This window comes from Mixophyes fleayi, chromosome 3, assembly GCF_038048845.1.
Source record: "Mixophyes fleayi isolate aMixFle1 chromosome 3, aMixFle1.hap1, whole genome shotgun sequence".
NCBI classification, from domain to species: Eukaryota; Metazoa; Chordata; class Amphibia; order Anura; family Limnodynastidae; genus Mixophyes; species Mixophyes fleayi.
In genome coordinates, this window is record NC_134404.1 from 269,001,267 (window position 1) to 269,023,300 (window position 22,034).

Here is a 22,034-nt window from a genome sequence, read left to right on the forward strand (position 1 = left end):
GTTTACGTTTGTACTAAATTAATCATAACTACATTCCCCATGTTCTATATCTTGTATTGCAAAAATTACTTTTTCTATTTTAGGGTGTAAAAAGTAGTGGTGAATTATTTTTTTTGCTATTTTTCCCCAGTAATCTGACAGAAAAAATGTGCTGTCAGGCACCAAAAAATATTATGTCTTTTCTGGTGGGATATTATAGATAGATAGATAGATAGATAGATAGATAGATAGATAGATAGACATTCACTGTCCACTTTAATAGGTATACCTGAACACCTTCTAGTAAATGCAAATATCTAGTCAGCCAATCATGTGTCAGAAACTCAATGTATAATAGCATGCAGACATGGTCAAAAATTGCAATTGCTGTTTAGACCAAACACCAGAATAGGGAAGAAATGTGATCTTTGTGACCTTTACTGTGCAATGATTGCTGGTGCCATACGGTTTGTTTTAGTACCTCAGAAACTGTTGATCTCTTGGGATTTTTGCACACAAAAGTCTCTAGAGTTTACAGAGTACGGTCCACATCCACTGAGCTGCAGTTCTGTGGTTGAAAAGGTCTTGTTAATGAGAGAAGTCAGAAGAGAATGGCCAACCTGGTTTCAGCTGACAGGAAGGTGACATTAACTCAATTAACCATAAGTGGTATGCAGAAGATCATCCACCCCCACACAATACACAGCATCCTTGTGACCACCACACAATACATAGCACGCTTGGGACGGCCACACAATACATAGCACCCTTGTGACCATATAGTTATTCTTTCTTCAAGTGTTCATACATCTGAACAGACTTTAAAATACAAATAGTCAAACAGTTAACTGTCAGTGGCACCAAAGTATAACCTCCATTGAGAAAGTTGGTAATTTTGTTGTAAGAAAAGGAACTGATCCCTATACACGAGCCGTTAACAAATGCATATTATATTTTCACATATCCCTTGTTAGGCCTGTGGCCACATGTTCCCTGTTGGGCCTGTTGTCACATATCCCCTGTTGGGCCTGTAGTCACATATCCCCTGTTGGGCTTTTTGTCACATGTAACCAGTTGTCACATGTACACTGTTGGGCCTGTTGTCACATATCCCCTCTTAAAGATAAATTGTTCCTACCTCTTGTGTTGAGCGCTGCTGACCTCCGTCTGGGACTGGGTGGAAGTTGGTACAGCATGAGTCACACACAACCTCTGTAAGTGCAGCTCCCACCCCACTCAGCAACAGGCAGCCTTTGGATTGGCTGCCTGTTGCTCTCCAACAACGGGATCACCACTCCTCACTGCTCATCGCTCCAAACCCCCCTCCTTGCACCAAGTGCCCTCACAAAGAATGTTATTTTCCGCCTGTGTGGCTTGGACCTATTTCTGTGGAGAGACCTGGGGCTGCTGCCCCATCAGGCACTTTGTTAATCTAACCCTACAAGGGTGTCTGGCAATTCTGGACCATGCTCTCCAGAAGCCCTAGCTCTGCTGTTTTGAGCAAACACAGGGGCCAGCATATGTTCAGTGAAGCCCTATTTTGGCTTTCGATTCGAGAGCAGAAACTCCAAACAGGACATGCACCAGCCCTGAGCTTGCTCAGTAGAGCAGAGCCGGGCCTCTGGAGCATATTGCAAAATCAATAAAATAACACCATATAGAGCAATAAACTAATAGATTTATATATTTGCTTAGACATTTAGGGACGTATTAATTTGTCGGCGGAAACGCCAAAAATCCCGCGGTCCGCGCACTATTACCGTTATTATGGTAATAGTGCGCGGAAAAACCGTTAATAGCCGCGAGCTGAAATCCAGCTAACTTCTACCGTAATAACGGTAGTAGTTTTTACGTGGCGGAACTTCCGGAGAATTGAATATGCCCCTTAGGAGCTAGACAGATTGAAGTCATCATGAAGTGTTAGTCTGGTAAAATGCATGCTATTGAAGGAAAACTCCCATGCATACTGTACATAGTAATAGAACATATTAAATGTGTACTACACATGTATGACATAATCATAAAATATATATTACTTCCTGTATAACCCAGAATAAGTCATATTTTTTTTTTTTTCCTTTGCTTGGCAACTCTGTAAGGTTAGATTTTAGGTGCACTTCTGGTGGTACATACTTAGATAGATGAATAGTTTTCTATTGAAGCAATAGTTGAAGTAGGCATCATTTTAGGTTAGTAAATTCTGGAAGAAACATAATAGTTGAAAATGAAAGCTTAACTGTGTTCAATATTTTGTGTCTATATTAATAGATCTGGATGAGATTTACTTTAAAACTATTCAAGGGATTTAAGAAGTGAGATTTACACAGTTCCATTTTTAGTGTCTAATCCTGACCTATTATCTTTATATGTGTCATAACATTTTTGAAGGATTCCCTACTGTACTTTAGAAAATGTAAAGATTTTCTCTTTAAGGTCTAATCACAGCTTCTTTTTGTATGCTTTTTGCTTTATATTTTTAAAGTGTCATCAATATACTTGTAGCATTTACCAGTCTATTAACAGAAATTAATGCTTATATCGATTTTTTAAAATAGATTTTAGAAGTCGCCAGTATTTTTAAGGGGTAGATTGACTAATCTGCAATTCAGCACATTAGAGTTAAGAAAAGCGGTATATTTTTCCCAGCCTTAGTTTTGTATTAAAACCAGAAACAAGGTACCACAAAATAAGTGTACCAGGTACAAGGATATGCACATAAATAAGCATCAAGCAATACATTTTAAAGAAAGACATCATTATTAATATATGCCTGTAGATGTGGGTGTAGAAAGGCTGGAGTGACAACCCTCAGGAGTGAAACATAACGTGTTTACTCAGAATTACATACATAACAAGAATGCAGAATATAGAACGGAATTTCCCAGCATGCATAGTCAATGACCTCACTTTCTGCCAGACTCTGACAGGTCGTACATTTACAATGCCCATGCAAAGAAGTAACAAGTTGGATATATGAACTTTGTTTCAAATACTGGTGTGTTTGACACCACAAGTTTATGGCATCAGTTTATCAAGAGCCCCACATCTGTGTAGTTGCTTTAGTTCAGATGCTCGAAATTGGCTACGTCGGCTAAGCCCCTCTCACTCTAAACTTGACTGCTCATGAACACGCAGGACTTGTCAGAGCTGCTGTTAACATTTTTATGCTCCAATAAACCACGTGTTGTTCTAGATCTGGCCTGCATGTCTGTATGTAACCAGTAATAAATAATGAATACATATGCTCTATCCCTAATAAACACACAAGGGTAATACAGCTCAGATTGGTATTTCAGAATCTAAAATAAAAACTTAAGATAAATAGCAAGCCATATTTAAAACTAAAGTTAATAAACTTATAAAAATACAAGTATTAAAGTACCTTTGGTATCCTATGAGTGAGTTACTGACTGTGTGTATTAACTGTTAATATTTCGTGTGGCTGCACATTGCGCTTTTTAGTCTGTAATGAAGTAAAGTATGGACAATCAACAAGGGCACAGACTAGTTGAAGGTATTTTTCAGATTTAATTAACATTGTTCCTTTTTGTCAGATAAGACTCAAAGGGGCATATTCAATTCTTGGCGTTATAACCAAAAATCTTGAGTCGAGCACACTATTACCGTTATTATGGTAATAGTGCACACAAATATCATTATTACGGTAGTTTTCTCGCTGGATTTCAGCTTGCAGCTCCCTGAGCCGCGAGCTGAAATCCAGCTTACTGTTACCGTAATAAAAGTAATAGTTTTAACGCTGTGGGGAATTCAAAGAATTGAATATGCCCCATATACTGTTTTTATATGATGGCAGATCATTCTTCTTTTACAGGATCTATTAATTCAAGGACAATTGCTGTTATGAAACATTAATGGCCATTTAAGGGGAATGTCAGTTAGTGATCAATAACATTTCTCTCTTTACGTTGTTGATCCATTTGAATTGTTATCCTAAGAATTAGCAAGAAAGCTTGTTTGCTTATGAGTATGAGATGATTTTTTACAAATATTTATCAAACATAGCTTATATTATAAAATGCCTTATACACCAGACTACTTACTACGTAATAATGTTTAGATCCAGCTATGTTTTGTAGGATAGAGTTTACAAAAATGTGAAGTAAAATGTAATATCTCCCTCACAAGGATAGGGTTAGGGGGCAGACCCTCTGTGTCTCTGATTACTGGTGTTGCCATGATTGGGTTGCATAGCCTCCTCTCTTCCCTATAGAAGACCCAGACTTGGCAAGCCACAGGTTGCAACCCCCAAAGGAATCTAAGGTCAGATGCAGGCAGCAGAGAAGCAAAGGCAATATCTAGGAAGGCAGGTTAGGAAACTTTTGTAGCTGGATTGCAAGATAACTGTTGTACATTACATATAGCAGTCACCGAAGAGTAGTTTTAAATTCTTTTTTTGTAACAGTTGGCAAAGTCAAGGAATCTTTAAGTGGCTTTTGCCCCTACAGGTTGAGAGCAATTCAGGGTAGTTGAAACTTGAAAATAATGTAACTAAAAATCAAAGTTGTGACCGCATTTATGCATTTTTCTAATTTTACATAAAGGACATGGACTCATAGTCTTGACATGTTTCTAATGAAGGGACAAATCAGAGGAGAAAGTGAAACATCATCCAAGTATATGAAGTCAAAATGAGAAAGGTCACAAAAGGTTTTTTTTAACAAAGTTTTCCAACTTTGCTGGTGTTACAGAGGTTGAAGGGCATTACAAGGTAACACTGGCAGGAGAGGAAGATTTTCTATTTTTATTTTTAACATATTTAGACACTGCTTTTGTGTCAGGAATGGATAACAGATATGCCCAACCCCTTTGTAGTGGGGTCAATGACTGAATTGGGTTAACAGGGTTAGAAACATTACATTTTAGCACAAAGAAAGAATGATAACTGTCACAAAAGACATGTAGAACATATAGAAAACTTGCTTTACTTAGTTTCAATTAATAGATTAACATACAATCAAAAGTCAGGATCGGTTTGGTGATTGCTTGCCCAGGGTTTAGAAGGCACAGCACTTCCAATGTGACAGTAGCCCTACAATCAAGTATTACATTATAAAGGTTACATATAGGCTACTTATTGCTCATATATACAGGAAAGAAGATCCAGGCATGAGATTAAACAATAGGGCCTTGAGGACAGAATTTATCCAGAGTTCTATTCCAGAGCACAGTAGTGTGCGTTGAAAGCCATGGCTGGTCAATAGATAAAGGCTTTAGAAATTGCAAGGAACAAAATGTGTTCCTAATATAAAAACTCCTTAAAGAGCAATGGGAATGATTTTGAACTGAATAGAACCTGCTAGGATAAGACACCTGTTAGTAGCATCAGAGCTGGATTTAGACCTCATGGAGTCCTAGGCAAAACACTGTTTTGGGGCCCCCCTCTCCCTGAAACAATCCATAGCACTATATTTTTGTAGCATACCATATACCCCTATAGTTGAGCAGAACTGTCGCTGTGCAGTGGCAGCGCCGCCAAAAGGAGGTGTGGCCATACCATTGGGGGCATGGCTTGCATCATTGGGGGTGTACCTAACATGTGAAAAGAGTTAGGCCACCCTCATACAGAAAAAGGCACCCCTTTTAATAAGTAAGTACCGAGCAGTCCTGTTTTTTAAGTAGTTTGGTCAAAACAACTTTAAGTCTGGACAGAAATACTTATTAAGTTGTTTGCAAAAATAATAAGCATAAATCCAAGGATGTACCCCTTGTCACTTGTGTGCCTCTATCATCACACTGCCCCTTCACATCACCTCTGTGCACCTTCATAATTGTGTTTGAAGCAACTTGTTTCCCCTTTATCATAGTGTGCCATTGTGCCTCCGTTATTTTGCTTAACTTTCTAATTACTTCTCTTCTGTTTTCTCATCTTCTGTTCTGTCTTCTTTCTTGCCTCCTCTCCACTCCACAGTTAGTCTTTTCTGAATATGTCAGGCGTGATGATGTCACACGGCGTGACTCATGCCTGACATTCAGTGGATCACAACAGCGCATGGAGGAGGCTGCCGGTGTCCGCTGAAATCATGTGGTTATTTTTTTAGTTGTTTTTTTTTCTCCCTTGGACACAATATTTTTTTTTTATTGGCTGGCATACCCCACCACCTGCCTTGCCACCGGGCCCTAGGCAGGTGCCTAGGTTGCCTAGTGGTAAATCCGGCCCTGAGTAGCATTAAGGTCCAAGGGTTTTTCCATGGGACTGGGGTTTTTTAACATATTTGAAAGAGATTTTATTCAATAAAGTTTCTAGCTCACATGGAATTGTTTTGTCAAAAAAATCATTCACCATTGCAAAGAATTTAAATGATTTTTATTCCTTGGACGGGAGCAACCTTCGAACGTGACCTCTCCAACTCCCACTGGGCACTCAAGTTTCCCAGCTTCTGGGCACATTTATGTCGAAATAACTCTCTGTCCCATAATATAACTTTAGACCCAAATTGCTTATTTGGGTATCATAATTCTAAAAAAGCAGATAATTACTAAATTGCAGCGGCACTTCAAAGAAGTGGTGCAGGATTTTAAGATGCAAACAAACTGCAGTTTCCATCAATCCTTCAGTTGACTATGTTCTCTGAAATATAGATCCATCTTTAAGGATCAAGTCATCAAGCATAGCTGGGATATCACCTTTAATGAGTTCTGAGAGGCCTTTCTTTAAGTAAGATCTCATTGTTCTATACGAATTCTGAGGCTTGGGTCCAGAATTATATGCATTCGTGTATACATTTTGCATATTGTTAACTTGTAACCCTGCAAGGTTGAAACACGTTGGCTGTTGTCTTCTCATCATCTTTGGACTTTTCTCCTGCTTAACTTGCTTTAAAATTGGTTGGGGTGCCCACAAAAAGAACCTGCTGAAACTTTTACATCTGCAAGTTCTGGTAGGCAGCGGCCCTAATGTATATTGGGAGACACCATATCTGTCTGATTTTATCTGTTTATTGAATGTCTTTTTACGTAAATTAAATATTGGTGGTAATGCACTATATGTTTCTTCTTTGTTTTTTTGTATATACTCTACGTGTGAGAATCTGAATAATCACCAGGTACGCTGTATATATGTAGAAAACATTTAATGTAGATATGCCATACCCTCATTTATATTGCAGTAAGCAATTTTACAAAGGGGGATTTTCCCCAAAGAAACACAAGCAGCGATTAATATCCTATCATTAAAGTGGTGATAGATACCTTATTATTATTTTTTTCACGAAAGTAAGCATATTCTTAAAGGGGGTTGTGGAGATTTGTCATACTGCTGCTCACTATTTTTAATTTATTTTTCTTTTGCATTCTCAAAAATAATTTATTTTTTGAACATACTACACTGTGTGTTTCTCTGTTTATATATTTTATATACACCTGGATTTTCTGTTCTGGAAAACATCATTAACCTGAGTGGAGGAAACACTTAATCATCACATTTGTTTGATGGAATTTGGCTTCATATGGTTTGCCAGTACTTATTGAAATATATATAACTTATATGCGGTGTACACTGATTGTGTAGCGCCTGTCGATGTATGTCTTTTCTATGTATATTTATGTTGATAACTTGCATATCCTTAGAGTGGGTATGGACAGGGGCAGGCAAGCATAGTAAAGCTGTGTTCATGTATTTGTAACACAGAGTGGACGCATCTGCAGATATGCATTTTAGGAGGCATATTTTCTGTGAGAGCATTAAGGCAGGTGCAACAATACTGGCTGTATATGACACTTCATTTTATACTATTGTATTGTACAAAAATAGGATAATTTGACTTTATTAGAAACGTCTCAAAAAAAGGAAAAAATGGGCCTGTCTGTGTAACCTCAATGTGGAATTAATTAAGCCAATTTCTTACAAAGCCACCATATAATAAACTTGGTAATACTGATTTGCATTAACATTTTTGTGTATCAATCTATAAACCTAGTGAAAAAAATATATAAAACTATATAGAAAAGCGCAAATCTTCCATAACAAGTAAATCATACCGTCACAAATGGTCCGTCATTAAAAATAATTTAATTCCCATTAAATACATGAAATTAAACATGAAATAAAAAACATTAAAAAAAGTCCAAAAAGATAGCTTGAGGGTACAACGTGCTGAAATAATAAATAGCTGACTTAACTTGCTTAACTTATAGGGAGTTGGTTTATGTAAAGTCAGGTTATGATCAAATATTAATCAGATTCACACTCAAGACCATGGAGAAAGATCACAAGGTGTTATAATTATTTGGATCCACTTTAGTAGCTCTACTACCAACAGGAAATGAAGAGTGCTGGAACTGAAAGAAGGGGTAGTTTGTTTCTCAAGGATAAGATTCAGAGATGGAACTTGACACACCATGTTGGCGGCTTAGCTATCTATCAGCTGCAGATGTCTTTACTCCTTATGATGCACTCTACCACAGTCTCCAGACAAGTTAGCGATGCAAATTGCTCGCACACTATCAGTTATTCCCAAAGTAGCAATTAAAATAATATTGGATCATCACTTTAGATGTCAGTCTCTCCTTTTCAAATAGTCCAGAGTGTGATTAAGCACGTTGGTCTTTTTTAACAATACACCGTGTTTTTTCACTAAAGAGTGTGTTTTTTTCAGAAACTCTTTAGTGGTTTTGAATTTACTATTAGATAACCATATCTCTACACTATTGTGGAGCTTAAGTAAACCCTCTTGTATGCCTGACATATGTTTGGAGCAAATGCTACTGTTAATGAGCAGAGCACATCTTAAGAAGAGTCCAACTGAACATATGTACTAAATATGCTTTCTTCCTCTGTACTTTTGGAGTGCAGGGAGTCCACTTCTAAATGAGAATCAGAATGCATGCATATCCAACAAACAGGATGCACAACAATACATATTCTGGGACCCTACTTTAGAACCCAAACATCAGATTGCATTCCACTGAGACTAAAAACATTCATGTCTGATTGTTACTCGACAACAAGCAACAAGATAAAAATTAGTAAACATGTCGGCTAGATATTACAATATTTCTTAATGAAGTTAGCAAAATGTGTGTATTGCATTTCTTTCTTAATTGCTTTTTTCTTAGTTAATTGCTATATATCATGTTAATGAAACAAAAACTTTGTTATTCGCAAGAATCACTAACAAATATCTCTTCTGCAGCGAACTAGCACTTTACTGCTGGAAAAAAATTATGTAATGAACAACTTCAATTTGGAAGCAATGAATCACGTTTACAAGGCATATTAATTTACTTCTAGTGTTTGATTTTTCTCATGCCTAATTCTTTATTAAACTCAACACATCAAATCAACTTCTTGTGATGATGAATATGTGCTCATAATGAATATGTCGGTGCATGCTGTGTGGGAATAAAGTGTTTGCCAAATTTAGTGCCAAATGAAAGCCTACAATATCATTCAACATTCTGTCCATTTACCTTTACATGCTAAATATTTATTCATGTACAATTGTATTAGCAATAAATCTGTCTTCCCTTTACAGCCAAGTGTACATAAATGATGCACTGTTTTTATTTATTTTATTTTTTATACAAGATCACTTTTATACAATGCAAGTTCAAATTTGAAGCAAAAAAACCCCAAAACCTCATCTTTTTACACATGAAGAAGGAGATGATATTGCTATATTTTTAATTACACATAAAATGTATTAGATTTAGTATACCATTACAGGGGCGCATCCAGGGGTGGAGGGGTGGCTGGTGCTTGGAACCCCCTCCCAGCCTGGGACACTGTATGCTTGAGGTGGCTTGCCCTGTGTATATTATGGGGATAGGAATTGCCTGTGTATATCAAGGGGATAGAAGAGTTGGAGAGCAGCCCAGTACTGTCTAAAATTAAAGATACAACGCCATTCATACTGGTCATGCCCATTGATAGCATGGTGTGGAAACCACTTTCTGGAGATTCTGCGTTTACACCTGCATTAAGGTTTTTGGGAAGATACTTGTGTAGCACCTCAATGCACCTGGAGGGAAGAGGGGTGGTAAAGCTCACATTTAGGATCATCTGACCTTTTGCTCACTCCTCAATACAGTGTTTCTGACATTTCATCCTCACTCTTCAGGTTATAGATCCTAGCAATATCCATCAGGGGTTTACTTGGGATACCCACACTTGACTCCCTAAAATAACTTATGGAAACATATACACGCACACACACACACACACACACTCACAGGTAAAAAGCTAAGCCACTTGGCAAAGTTAAAGCGGTGAGGGACTTGGCACACGTATCTTAAGATGCTGTATGTGTGACTCAGCATAGTTTGTTTTATGTGACTGAATGATTAAAGCGTGCTGAAGCACTAGGGCTCCTCCCAACACAGGTACCCAGTGGGTATTGGGGGTATTAAATAGTTAGCAAATGTTAGAAACCAACATTTTTTCATGTGACACTACTGTTCCCAGCAGGGATAAATACATTTTTGTACCAGTTTTTAAAATGTTGCATTTCTGAAGGTCAGTCTGATTGGGCTAAATATGGGTAGAATTATCACAATATAATTAACCCCATTCCAGAACTTTTTTCTGCTCTCTTTTCTGAAGTTCCAGAATCCATTACTGTATTTAAGCAACTTTTCCAAATCTAGAAGGAGGTTCACATTTCATGCCTCATACAAAACAAAAACAGTTTGCGGATATTAACTGCAGACAAGAACCTAAGTTTAAAATAGGTAAAAACATGTGGTAAGTCAGAGAAATCCTACAGCTTTAATTTCTCTTAGCTAATTTAATTATTTGGTGTTTATAACATTATTTTACATATTAACTCTTAGAATTGGTAGTTAATTTCATGTTTCTATCATAAAGCCTGCGAGCTAACAAATCTCTTCTACTTCATCTTGTCCACCTCTTAAACCTGAATATGAGATAGGAAAGATATGAAAAGTTTGCAATAGACTCCAATAACTTATCTGTTGGAGAGGATATGGTAACACTACCAAGGAGAGATCATGAGTAACCACTAGACATGTCCATGTGGATTTTCCATTAAAAAAGTCATGAATAACAAAATAAGGGATGTAAATAAGCAACAGGGTGGCTTAGTGGTTAGAACTGAGTTAGAAACATGAGTTTAATTTCCGACCATGGCCTTATCTGTGTGTTTGCGTGGGTTTTCTCTGGGCACTCCAGTTTATTCCCACATTCCAAAAACATACTAGTAGGTTCATTGGCTGCTATTAAATTGACCCTAGTCTGTCTGTGTGTATGTTAGGGAATTTAAACTGTAAGCTCTATTGGGGCAGGGACTGATCTGAGTGAGTTCTCTATACAGTGCTGCGGAATTAGTGGCGCTATTTAAATAAATGATGATGATGAACATGTTTGCCAACCTTTGACAATATTTTATTTGCTAAATAAAAACTAGGCTGTTGGATAGTTAAAATTAGACATATAACTGTTTATTATTTACCATAATAGTTTGTAACAGTTTCCATATTTTGTCCACTAATGTTTTCCAGCCACAGAGGAATTGCTGAAATGAGAAAGAGGCAGCAGTCACAAAATGAAGAAACCTCTACGGTACCGCAAGCGCCTGGTGGGAACCAAAGGCCGAACACTTGCTGCTTTTGCTGGTGCTGTTGTTGCAGCTGCTCATGGTATGTCTTGCAGTAAATTTGGTACCTTATCGTATACAGGTAAATAAAGTTAAACTGTTAATTGCCTTTAGTCATGAGATAGATACAACCACAAAACTGTCCAGTTGGGTGGGATAGATATTGAGTACTATACATACATTCAAAATTCTACATGAAATTAGCTAGAAAAAATACTTTGCTTCTATAATGGCAAGCCCTGACTGTTTGTGTGACTTATTTTGTACAGTAAAAGTTGTTGCAGTTACTCATCTTTAGAAATGCTGGTATGGAACTATGAAAGGAACAGCTGAGTGCATGAGGTTGCCTAGGCCCCCAAAAGCTTGAGGGATTTTTATTGTGTGAGATTACTTTTTGATGCTTTTTAACACTATATAGTATTATATAAAGCATTTTAAATGATGCAAGTTTATAAGCCATGTGTCCCCCACCCTCAAGTATCCTGTTAACTACATCAGGCATCCAAGTTACTTCACCTTTCCATAATGTCATCTTCCCACATCTCTCTCACATATTCTTTGTGTACTTACATTTATACCAGTAGTACATGACTATATTAGTTTATTTTGGGGCTGATCTCAGTGCTGTGCAGTAAGAGCTCCACGCCCACAGATGCATAACTGACCTATGTTTCTTCACTTGCAGAAATTTACTAACTGTTCTACAAGTAAATGGCTGACACTATTATAAATGGGGACTGATATTGTTTTACATTCATTACACTGTATTTCCCCCTAGGGTGTCCTCTAGTTAATTGACCTATCAGATTGTCCTGCATGTAGAATATAATAACTATATTCAGTGACACAATTATGTAGCTGCAAATATTTCATTGTTGCAAGAAAATGGGCACTATTTCCAGCACACAGATCATTACTTAGAGGTCCGCTACAAGGCAATGGCTACCACTCTCCTAAATTGTGGACAGATGAGGGAGCTGTGTTTGTTAATCATATGCTTACATACTCTGCAAACAAAGCAGTGACCATGTGAACACCTTCAGAGATAATGGGGAGAAGAAGTGCTGCTATATAATAGCAGTACATACTGGCTCACTTAGAGCACTATCTATTCCACAATAAGAATTAAATCAGTTGAGATCGGCAACATGTAGAAAATTAAATAAGAGTAGAGTGTCGGTTAATAAATTTATTTGGACAATCTAGGCTGGATATTCTAGTGGTGAAATATTCTTAATCCCCATAGTGTATATGTCTACATTGCAGACCAAAAGAATGTGACTGTGTTTTGAATTCACAGACCAGTAAATGTCCAAACTGTTGGATGCATTTGTGCCCCAAATGTACACAGGAAAAGACTCAGACAATTTCAAGATGTGTCCATCTGTATATCCCTACCATATGCACCAGGTTAAAGTCAACAGTAACAAGTGTCTATAGTTATGCCCAACAGTAGCATAGAGAAAGAGTAAAAATAGTGTAGAGATGTGACTTGACACTGTTAGTAGTAAATGAGAGGTGTCATATACACAATAGTATATGGAGTGTTTTTAAATAATATTATGAATGGGAATATTCTTTCCTGCTGCAGTGCAAATGGCAATATCAATCAAGTAATGCAAGTAGGCAGCTGTGACCATGTAAAATTGCAACCACACTAAAATGAAGACAGCCCAGATCATATAATATTGCAGGCACACTAACGATTTAAGAATCATCAGTTAGAGGGGACAATATGCCATCAGCCAATCAGAAGTAGCTAGATAGTCCCGCTCATAGCCATCATCATCATTATTGCATTGCACCAGCCTTTCAGCAACTATAGGAGATACAACTCCTGATCCGTGGATTTGTGTCTGCATCCAGTACTACTTAAAATACTTATGCAATTATGTGAATATACCTTTGCTTGTCCGCCCTTTCCCTCCCCCATTCCGCTTCCCCAGTCATAAGGAGTTGTAAGTGTAAGATGTGACAAAATCTATGTGGAAACGCATGTGAAGTATATTTGGTGTGTGTGCAGTCCGGATAAGGCTATTTTATATAAATAAAATAGATGTATGTCCAACTCTAAACCAGCACCTAAGTGATTATATTAAACTCAGTAATGACCTAATTGGTTAGGGCAAGATTCAAAGGGTCTATATTGAACTGAACATGAAGCCACATCTTTAAAATATACTTTACTCTCACTACTCAGTTATGTGAAGATCAAATTAGTTTAAGAATCATATTGTGCACTTACATTCAGAATAGATATCGTGCATGAATAATTCATTTGAGTTATGTTTAAAGTTTCCTCCAAAAACATATATATATATATATATATATATATATATATATATGAAATTAGTACCAGTGCTCACAGTCATTGCTGGCTACTGTTGCTGTGGAAAGATAAACACCGTGGGGTCGCCCCGCATAAGTCACAACCATCACAAGGCTCTATCAGGGTGTAACAGGAAACCTTGTCAAAGCCACTAGCGAAACGCGCGTAAGCAGGATGCCATGTTTGCTATTCCTACTCGCAATATATGCTTAAAATACAATCCTCTTATAACCTGGTCTTAACTTATGATCAGTACTTAGTTCATGTGTGGGCGCAGCCAGTGTGAATGGATTTACCTGCATGTATGTTTCTTGAGGACTAGAAATTTAGTCAGCTGCTTTCCTCATCAGGAAAATTCATTTATTAACAAACTGACAATTATAATAACCCATGATGAGGAAAAAGGAAAAATAATCGCTATATAGAAAAGGCAGTGAATGATATTAAGCTGCTAATTTTAGGTGGGTGATTACCCATATTACAGCTGAATAGCTGGCTATCCTTTTTAACACTACAGTGTTAAAAAGTGAGGGGCTTGCTTAATCAGCATTTCTATCACTTGTAGGTGGAGGATTTAAATGGGTGGATGTAACTCTTTAAGGTTATTAAGAATCTAAACCATTATATATCAGTATGTAGTAATCACCATATAGGAAAGAAAAGAAAAATAAGCAGCTACACCTGCTGATGAAGGGTCATCAGGAGTCAAATATAAGGGATTTCCCTTACATGATAGTAATTCAGTATAATCTTTGTACCAACTAAATAACAAAAATCACACATGGATGAAAACACTTTAATTAAATATTCAAACATTTAATGAAATATATGGAATATTGTCATTTTAAAAGGTGTCTCAAATCAATAAATATTAGAGGTTTAACAGTCTATTACGGTATTTAAGGAGTAGAAACACAGCTAGCAGCTTTTAGTTGCCATTTTAACAGTTGCCATATATTCTAGATGTTAAATTCCACTCATCTTTTTTTTAATATTTCGCTAGTTTTTTTTATTGGAAAAAGAATAGGAATTTTTGAGTATATTTTAATGAATATCAATAAAGCTGTTATACATATTTTATAGAATTAAATATATAAGTCTTGGAGTGTCCGAAGTTGACACATTTTTCCTTTTCTCTTCACGCTCTTAATGTAACAGGAAACCCTCAGCATGGAGTCCTCCTATAGTAATGGGAACCCGCCCTGACCAGATCATCATGGGGCTGAATTTTCTAGGAGAGTTGGGCCTGCAAAAAAATAAGGTCTCCCCCTCTATGGAAAAAATAGTCCTGTGCTATTAGCGCTAGAGATCATCCCAACACCTCTGGCCAGTGGGTGTTGGAGTAATAAATTAAAGATGTTTTAAAAAAACATTAGTGTACTATGTGACACTAAGTGCCAGCCGATTCTGTTTGGGGTTTCTGGCACTTGTACATCTACAAGTGGTAGAATACCCTTGGCAGCCGATGGCTGAAATTGGCTACAAATCAGCTCCATTATATGAAAGAAATCCATTGCAGATATATATATATATATATATATATATATATATATATATATATGTATGTATATATATATATATATATATATACATATATATATATATATATATATAGACACATACATATATGTCAGGCGCCGTCCCCACACTCCTGGGTGCCAGGGAACTGCTGCCTGTCTACTCTCTCACGCGCGTACCATTCAGCTGCGTCCCGTTGCTCTCTCTGGGCTCTGTCAACGGTCAGATGTGCTCTGACCGCCGAAACTCCTCTTTTCCTATCAGGGGCCATTCATGGTTATATTAGGAACCCACCTCCACTGGCTCATTGCCAGAGCATTGGTTCACCAGTCTCCAGCGTTTCAGTGTCCTTCTCCCTGATCCTGTTTTTTGCTATTAGATTCTGACCTTCGGCTTGTTCCTTGACTACCCCTTTGTCCTCGTGATTCGGTACCGTTCTATCCGCTAGTTCCTGACCTCGGCTTTCCTGACCATTCTAGTGGATTTTCCTCTGTTCTTCACCTCGGCCATCCTGTTTACTCTCCATTGCACTGGTGACTACCTTGGAGAAAACAGACCTGTGTACCTCACGCAGCCAAGCCCATACCTCCTTGCAGGGGTCCCTGGTGAAATCCAGGGGTGCGTTAGGCTCCGTGCCTCTCAGTTTAGTTGCGCTAATTCTAGTCAGTGGCTATCTTCATACTACAAACATGACAGTATACTTTGGTCATGAGTATTCAGGATGAACCATCTGCCCGGGATCTTCTTCTACACTTGTCCCAGCGAGTAGATCAGCAGGAAGCAAACCAAGCTCAACTTTTGCTATGCCTTCAAAGGGGTGGTTTCCCGTCTGGAGACCCTGCAAAGTTCTTTGCCAGCTATTCCTGTCACACCCACCAGGGCTGTAACCACCTCTGTGGCTAGCACCTTCACCAGTGCTACCAGGACCAGGATCTTATGCATACCTCCTCCAGAAAAATTTGACGGCGATCCCAAAAAATACTGTGGATTTCTCAACCAATGTGCAATACAGTTTGAATTGACACCGGAGAACTTTTCCTTAGACAGAACCAAGGCAGCATACATTATCTCTCTCCTTTCAGTTCAAGCCTTGGCTTGGGCATCTTCATTATGGGAGCGAGACGACCCTCTGCTTCAAAACTCTACGACTTTTATCAAAAATTTTCGCAGGGTTTTTGACGAACTTGGGCGAGTGTCATCCGCCGCTTCTGGACTCCTAAGCTTACGTTAAGGAACACTCTCAGCTGGTCAGTATGCGGTGGAATTTCAACCCTGGCATCAGAACTTCTCTGGATTGACAAAGCCATATCTGCTACCTTCTGGCAAGGTTTAAATGATTGCATAAAATATGATCTGGCATCTTGAGATCTCCCTTCCAAGCTAGACGACCTAATCTCTTTATGTATTAAAGTAGATATCCGTCATCGTGAACGCACACAAGAACGTGATCGAGGTCGCCGCTCCTTTCCTTAAATTGGCTTGTTGTTTTCTGCCTCTGTGCCCCCTACAGAAGAACCTATGCAAATAGGCCAGTCGCGCCTTTCTTCAGAAGAACGCGACAGACGTATGAAGAACCGTTTATGTCTTTATTGTGGGGAGCCTGAACATCTTCTTTCCACCTGTACCAAAAGGCCGGGAAACGCTAACTCCTAGGTGATAGCAGGGAGGTCAGCCTAGAATCCCAGTCCTTTTCTCCTTGTCCTCAAAAAAAATCTGAGTGTCTTATGCCTGTTACGATCCTTTCTCCTAATGGATGCAACCACTGTTTGCCTTCATGGGCTCGGGGTCAGCCGGAAACTTCATATCCTCTAGTTTGGTTTCTAAGCTTCATCTCCAGACCACTCGTTTGCCACAGCCTCTGGCACTGACTGCAGTAGATGTAAACCCAGTCTCCAATGGCTCTATCACCTGTAATACGGTGCCTATTCGGCTGTCGGTAGGAGCTCTCCACTCTGAATGGATACATTTCCTGGTACTCCCGCAATCTGTCAATCCGATTATTTTGGGTCTACCTTAGTTAAGGACTCACTCTCCGCAATTCGATTGGCATCATGCACAAGTGGCATTATAGGGCCTATTGACGCAAGTGGTTCCTGGTAATTCGGTTATCTCCTGTCGAGTGAGCTCTCCTCAAGTAATTTTCCCCAAAGTCTATTCTGACTTCCTGATGTCTTCAGTAAGGTTGCCGCGGAGCGACTACCCCTTCATCGCCCTTGGGATTGCCCTATAGATTTGGTCCCAGGTAAAATCATACCTAAGGGTAGAGTCATTCCATTATCTTTACCAGAAACTCAAGCTATGTCGGAATATGTTTCTGAGAATCTCAAAAGAGGTTTCATCTGAAAATCCTCTTCCCCTGCGGGAGCAGGTTTCTTAATTGTGAAAAAGAAGGATGGGTTGCTTTGATCATTTATCGATTATCGTAAACTTAATGCCATAACAGTGAAAAATCAATATCCACTTCCACTTATTTCTGAATTATTCGACCGCATTCGGGGGGCACAAATCATCTCCAAGCTGGTGGTTACAACCTAATCAGGATTCGACAAGGAGATGAATGGAAGACCGCCTTCAACACCAGGGACGGTCACTACGAGTATCTTGTAATGCCCTTTGGGCTCTGTAGTGCCTCTGAAGTCTTCCAAGAATTTGTTAATGAAATTTTTTCGGGATCTTTTATATTCTTCCATGGTTATCTATTTAGACAATATTTTAATTTTCTCACAAGACCTCCATTCTCATCAAGTACAGGTTAGGGAAGTGCTTCTTCGTCTGCGGAACAACCATCTCTATTGCCAGTTTGAGAAATGTCTATTCGAAATGTCTCAAGTACCCTTTCTAGGATTCTTGGTTTTCAGAGCTGGTCTTCAAATGAACCCTAGGAAGGTAAAAGCCATTCTCAATTGGCCCCAACCCACGGGGTTAAAGGCCACCCAACGATTTATTGAATTTACAAATTACTATCGTCAATTTATAAAGGATTTTTCCACGCTCATCTCTCCCATCACGTCCCTTACTCATAAGGGTGGTCAAATTAAAGCCTGGCCTATCATTGCAGTCCTTGCATTAAAATCTCTCAAAGAAGCCTTCACTTCAGCTCTGATCCTGAGACAACCTGATCAATCCAAAGCCTTCTTCCTGGAGGTGGATGCCTCTCTGGTGGGAATAAGAGTTGTCCACTCTTCTGGTTCTTTCCTGCCCTACGGGTTCCTCTCTAAAGAATTTTCCTCTAACGAATCCTATTACGGCATTGGTGACAAGGAACTTCTCGCCATTAAAGTTGCTTTGGAGGAATGGCATTATTTGTTGAAAGGTGCCTGCTACTCATTCACAGTGTTTATGGATCATAAAAACCTTACTTATCTCCAATCCGCCCAATGTTTAAACCCTAGGAACGCTCGCTGGTCACTATTCTTCAGCAGATTTCAGCTAAATTTGACCTTTCAGCCGGGCGCCAAGAATATCAGAGCTGATGCCCACTCTCGATCCTTAAATCTTTCTGATACAAATTCCTCTACAGCCAAACCCATCTTCAATTCCGTTCAGATTATGGCACTTACTCAATCCACTAGTAAGTCTCCTCCTGTGGGTTGTTCTTTTGTTGATGTCCACCTGCGCCCTAAAATTCTGAAGTGGGCTGAAGAAGACCGTGGCTTTTTTCTCTCAAAACTATTGGTGGCCCTCCTTGCCCTCAGATGTGCGCAAATTCATTCAGACCTGCGAGGTTTGTGCCCATCATAAGACTCCCAGACGCCCTCCACCTGGACTCCTTCTTCCGCTCCCAGTACCTGAGACTCCCTGGTCCAGCATCAGTACGGATTTTATAATGGACCTCCCAGGTATCCACGAATTTAAAATCATTTGGGTCATAGTAGATCGTTCATCCAAATATGCCAACTTTGTTCCACTAAAAAGGTTTACCTTCTGCCCCCGTATTGGCACGTCTGTTCATCGAACACATCTTCGGCATTCATGGCTGCCCTCGGGAGATCATATCCGATCGCGGGGTACAATTTATTTCCACATTTTGGAGGTCTTTCTGCAATCATCTTAGAATCAAACTGAAATTTTCCTCTGGATTCCACCCTCAGACTAATAGCCAAACCGAGCGTTTTTAACCAGGATTTTGAAACTTACCTTCGTTGTTTTTTTTCCGATCAACGGAACTCCTGGAGCGGCTTTCTTCCTTGGGCAGAATTCGCACATAACAATCATGTACACAAATCTTCTGGATGTACTCCCTTCTTTACCATTTTTAGAAGACACATAGTCATACCTACTCTTTCGGAGCTATCTGATTCTTCGGTACCTGCAGCCCAGACCATGACCCATTTCTCTCAGATTTGGTCCCAAGTGCAAGCTAAATTACAGCAGACCTGTGATCGCTACAAATATTTCTCTGACCATCATCGTAGACATTTTCTGGCTCTCCATGTGGGTGATAAAGTTTGGTTATCTACTCGAAAATTCAAACTTGATGTAATTAGCACCTCACTATATCGGTCCTTTTTCTGTTTCCCATGTGATAACCCGGTAACCGTCAAACTTCATTTACCATCCTCTCTTTGGATACACAACTCATTTCTCATCTCTCTACTGAAACCGCTCATACTCAATGATTTTAGTAGTAAATCTCCTCCTCCTTTGCCCATTCAGACCAATCAGAGTGAGGAATTTGAAATTAAACGTACTCTGAGCAAACGGACCCTCAGGGGCAAGATACAATTCTTGGTACATTGGAAGAGTTATGGACCAGAAGAAAGATTATGGGTTAACAAGTCAGATCTTCATGCTCCCTGTCTGTTGGCTGAATTTTTTAAAACAGCTGCCCTCGAGAGAGAAGGTCAGGCGCCGTCCCCGTACTTCTCCTGGGTGCCGGGAAACGGCTGCCTGTCTGCTCTCATACGCTCATCTCGTCGCCTAGCAACGGAACGCTCCTTCCAGCCTTCAGCTTCTCCTCAGTTAGCGCATGTGCACTTCAGCCGTGTCCCATTGCTAGGTAACTGGTTGCTCTCTCCGGGCTCTGTCGGCGGCCAGATGTGCTCTGACCGCCGAAACTCCTCTCCTCCTATCAGGGGCCATTTCCTGGTATATTAGGAACCCATCTCCACTGGCTCATTGCCAGAGTATTGGTTCACCAGTCTCCAGCGTTCCAGTGTCCTTCTCCCTGTTCCTGATAATTGCCATCAGATTCTGACCTTCGGCTTGTTCCTTGACTACCGCTTTGTCCTCATGATTTGGTACCCTTCTGTTCGCTAGTTCCTGACCACGGCTTTTCTAACCATTCTACTGGATTCTCCTCTGTACTTTGCCTCGGCCATTCTGTGTACTCTCCATTGCTTTGGTGACTCCCTGGGAGAACCTCACACAGCCAAGTTCATTCCTCCTTGCAGGGTCCTCTCAGTCTAGGTGCGCTAATACCAGTCAGTGACTATCTTCGTACTACAAATGTGGCAACATATATATAAACACACAAATATATATATATATATATATATATATATATATATATATATATACGTACAATTATTACCAAAAGTTTTGAGATTGACACAAATGTTATTGTTTACTGCCTCAATTTTTATGATGTCAATTTGCATATATTCCAGAATAGCATGAAGAATGATCAGATGAATTGAAATTAATTTCAAAGTCCCTCTTTGCCATGACAATTAACTTTATCCCAAAAAACAACATTTCCACTGCATTTCAGCTGTGCCACAAAAGGACCAGCTGACATCAGGTCAGTGATTCTCTTGTTAACACAGGTGAGAGTGTTGACGAGGGTAAGGCTGAAGATCACTCTGTCATGCTGATTGAGTTAGAATAACAGACGAGAAGCTTTAAAAGGAGAGTGACGCTTGAAACCATTGTTCTTCCTCTGTTTTCTGTTAACCATGGTTATCTTCAAGAAAACACATGCAGTCATCATTGCTTTGCACAAAAAGGGCTTCACAGCCAAGGATATTGCTGCTAGTAAGACTACACCTTAATTAACCATTTATCAGATCATCGAGAACTTCAGGCAACCAATCAGATTATAGCTGTCATTTTGTAGAATGCACTAAATAAATGAAAGCTAGGATCTGATTGGTTGATATAGGCAACATCTCCACTTTTCCAATCCCGCAGTTTAGTAAATCTAGCCCCTAGGGTTTATTACTAATGCTGCTTTAAGCCATTATGGACTGAGGTAGAAAACTATTATGCAATGAGTCTACCACAATTTAATCAAACAATAAATTAATAAGATCATTGTGCTTTAGTACTATTTAATTTTGTTTAGTACAGAATATGTAATTATTCTTACATTAGCAAAATACAAGTAGCTTAGGCACTGGTCAGCATTGGAGATGAGTGCAGCTGTGACAGATTTTTGCACAATTTGATTTTCGTAGCGGAACAGGGCATTTTACACAGGTGCAAAATTCTGCTTTTACCTCTCGATTCTACAGAATGCCATTCTGTGTTTGTAAAGTCACATTTTGCAAGAATTCAAGTCAAATGTGGAGAGAAGCAAAAATATTGTGTAATGACTATGAAAATTTCACTCTTCTCTAGTCAAAATTTAAGGCATATAGGCACCCCCATTGAAAATGCTTATTTGTATTTTCAGATTACGTCTACTAGAAAAA

General features: G+C 39.1%; 1 protein-coding gene across 2 annotated transcripts in view; it reads left to right on the forward strand.

The window, feature by feature from the left end:
* The window catches only part of RGS17 (regulator of G protein signaling 17), a 94,010-nt gene that overhangs the window by 35,205 nt on the left and 36,771 nt on the right, over window positions 1–22,034 (forward strand). For both annotated transcript variants that reach the window (XM_075200710.1, XM_075200711.1), the window contains exon 2: window positions 11,458–11,595. In XM_075200710.1, coding sequence (XP_075056811.1) covers window positions 11,477–11,595 — 119 coding nt within the window. In that variant the 5' untranslated portion in view covers window positions 11,458–11,476. The remainder of the gene's footprint in view (window positions 1–11,457; window positions 11,596–22,034) is intronic.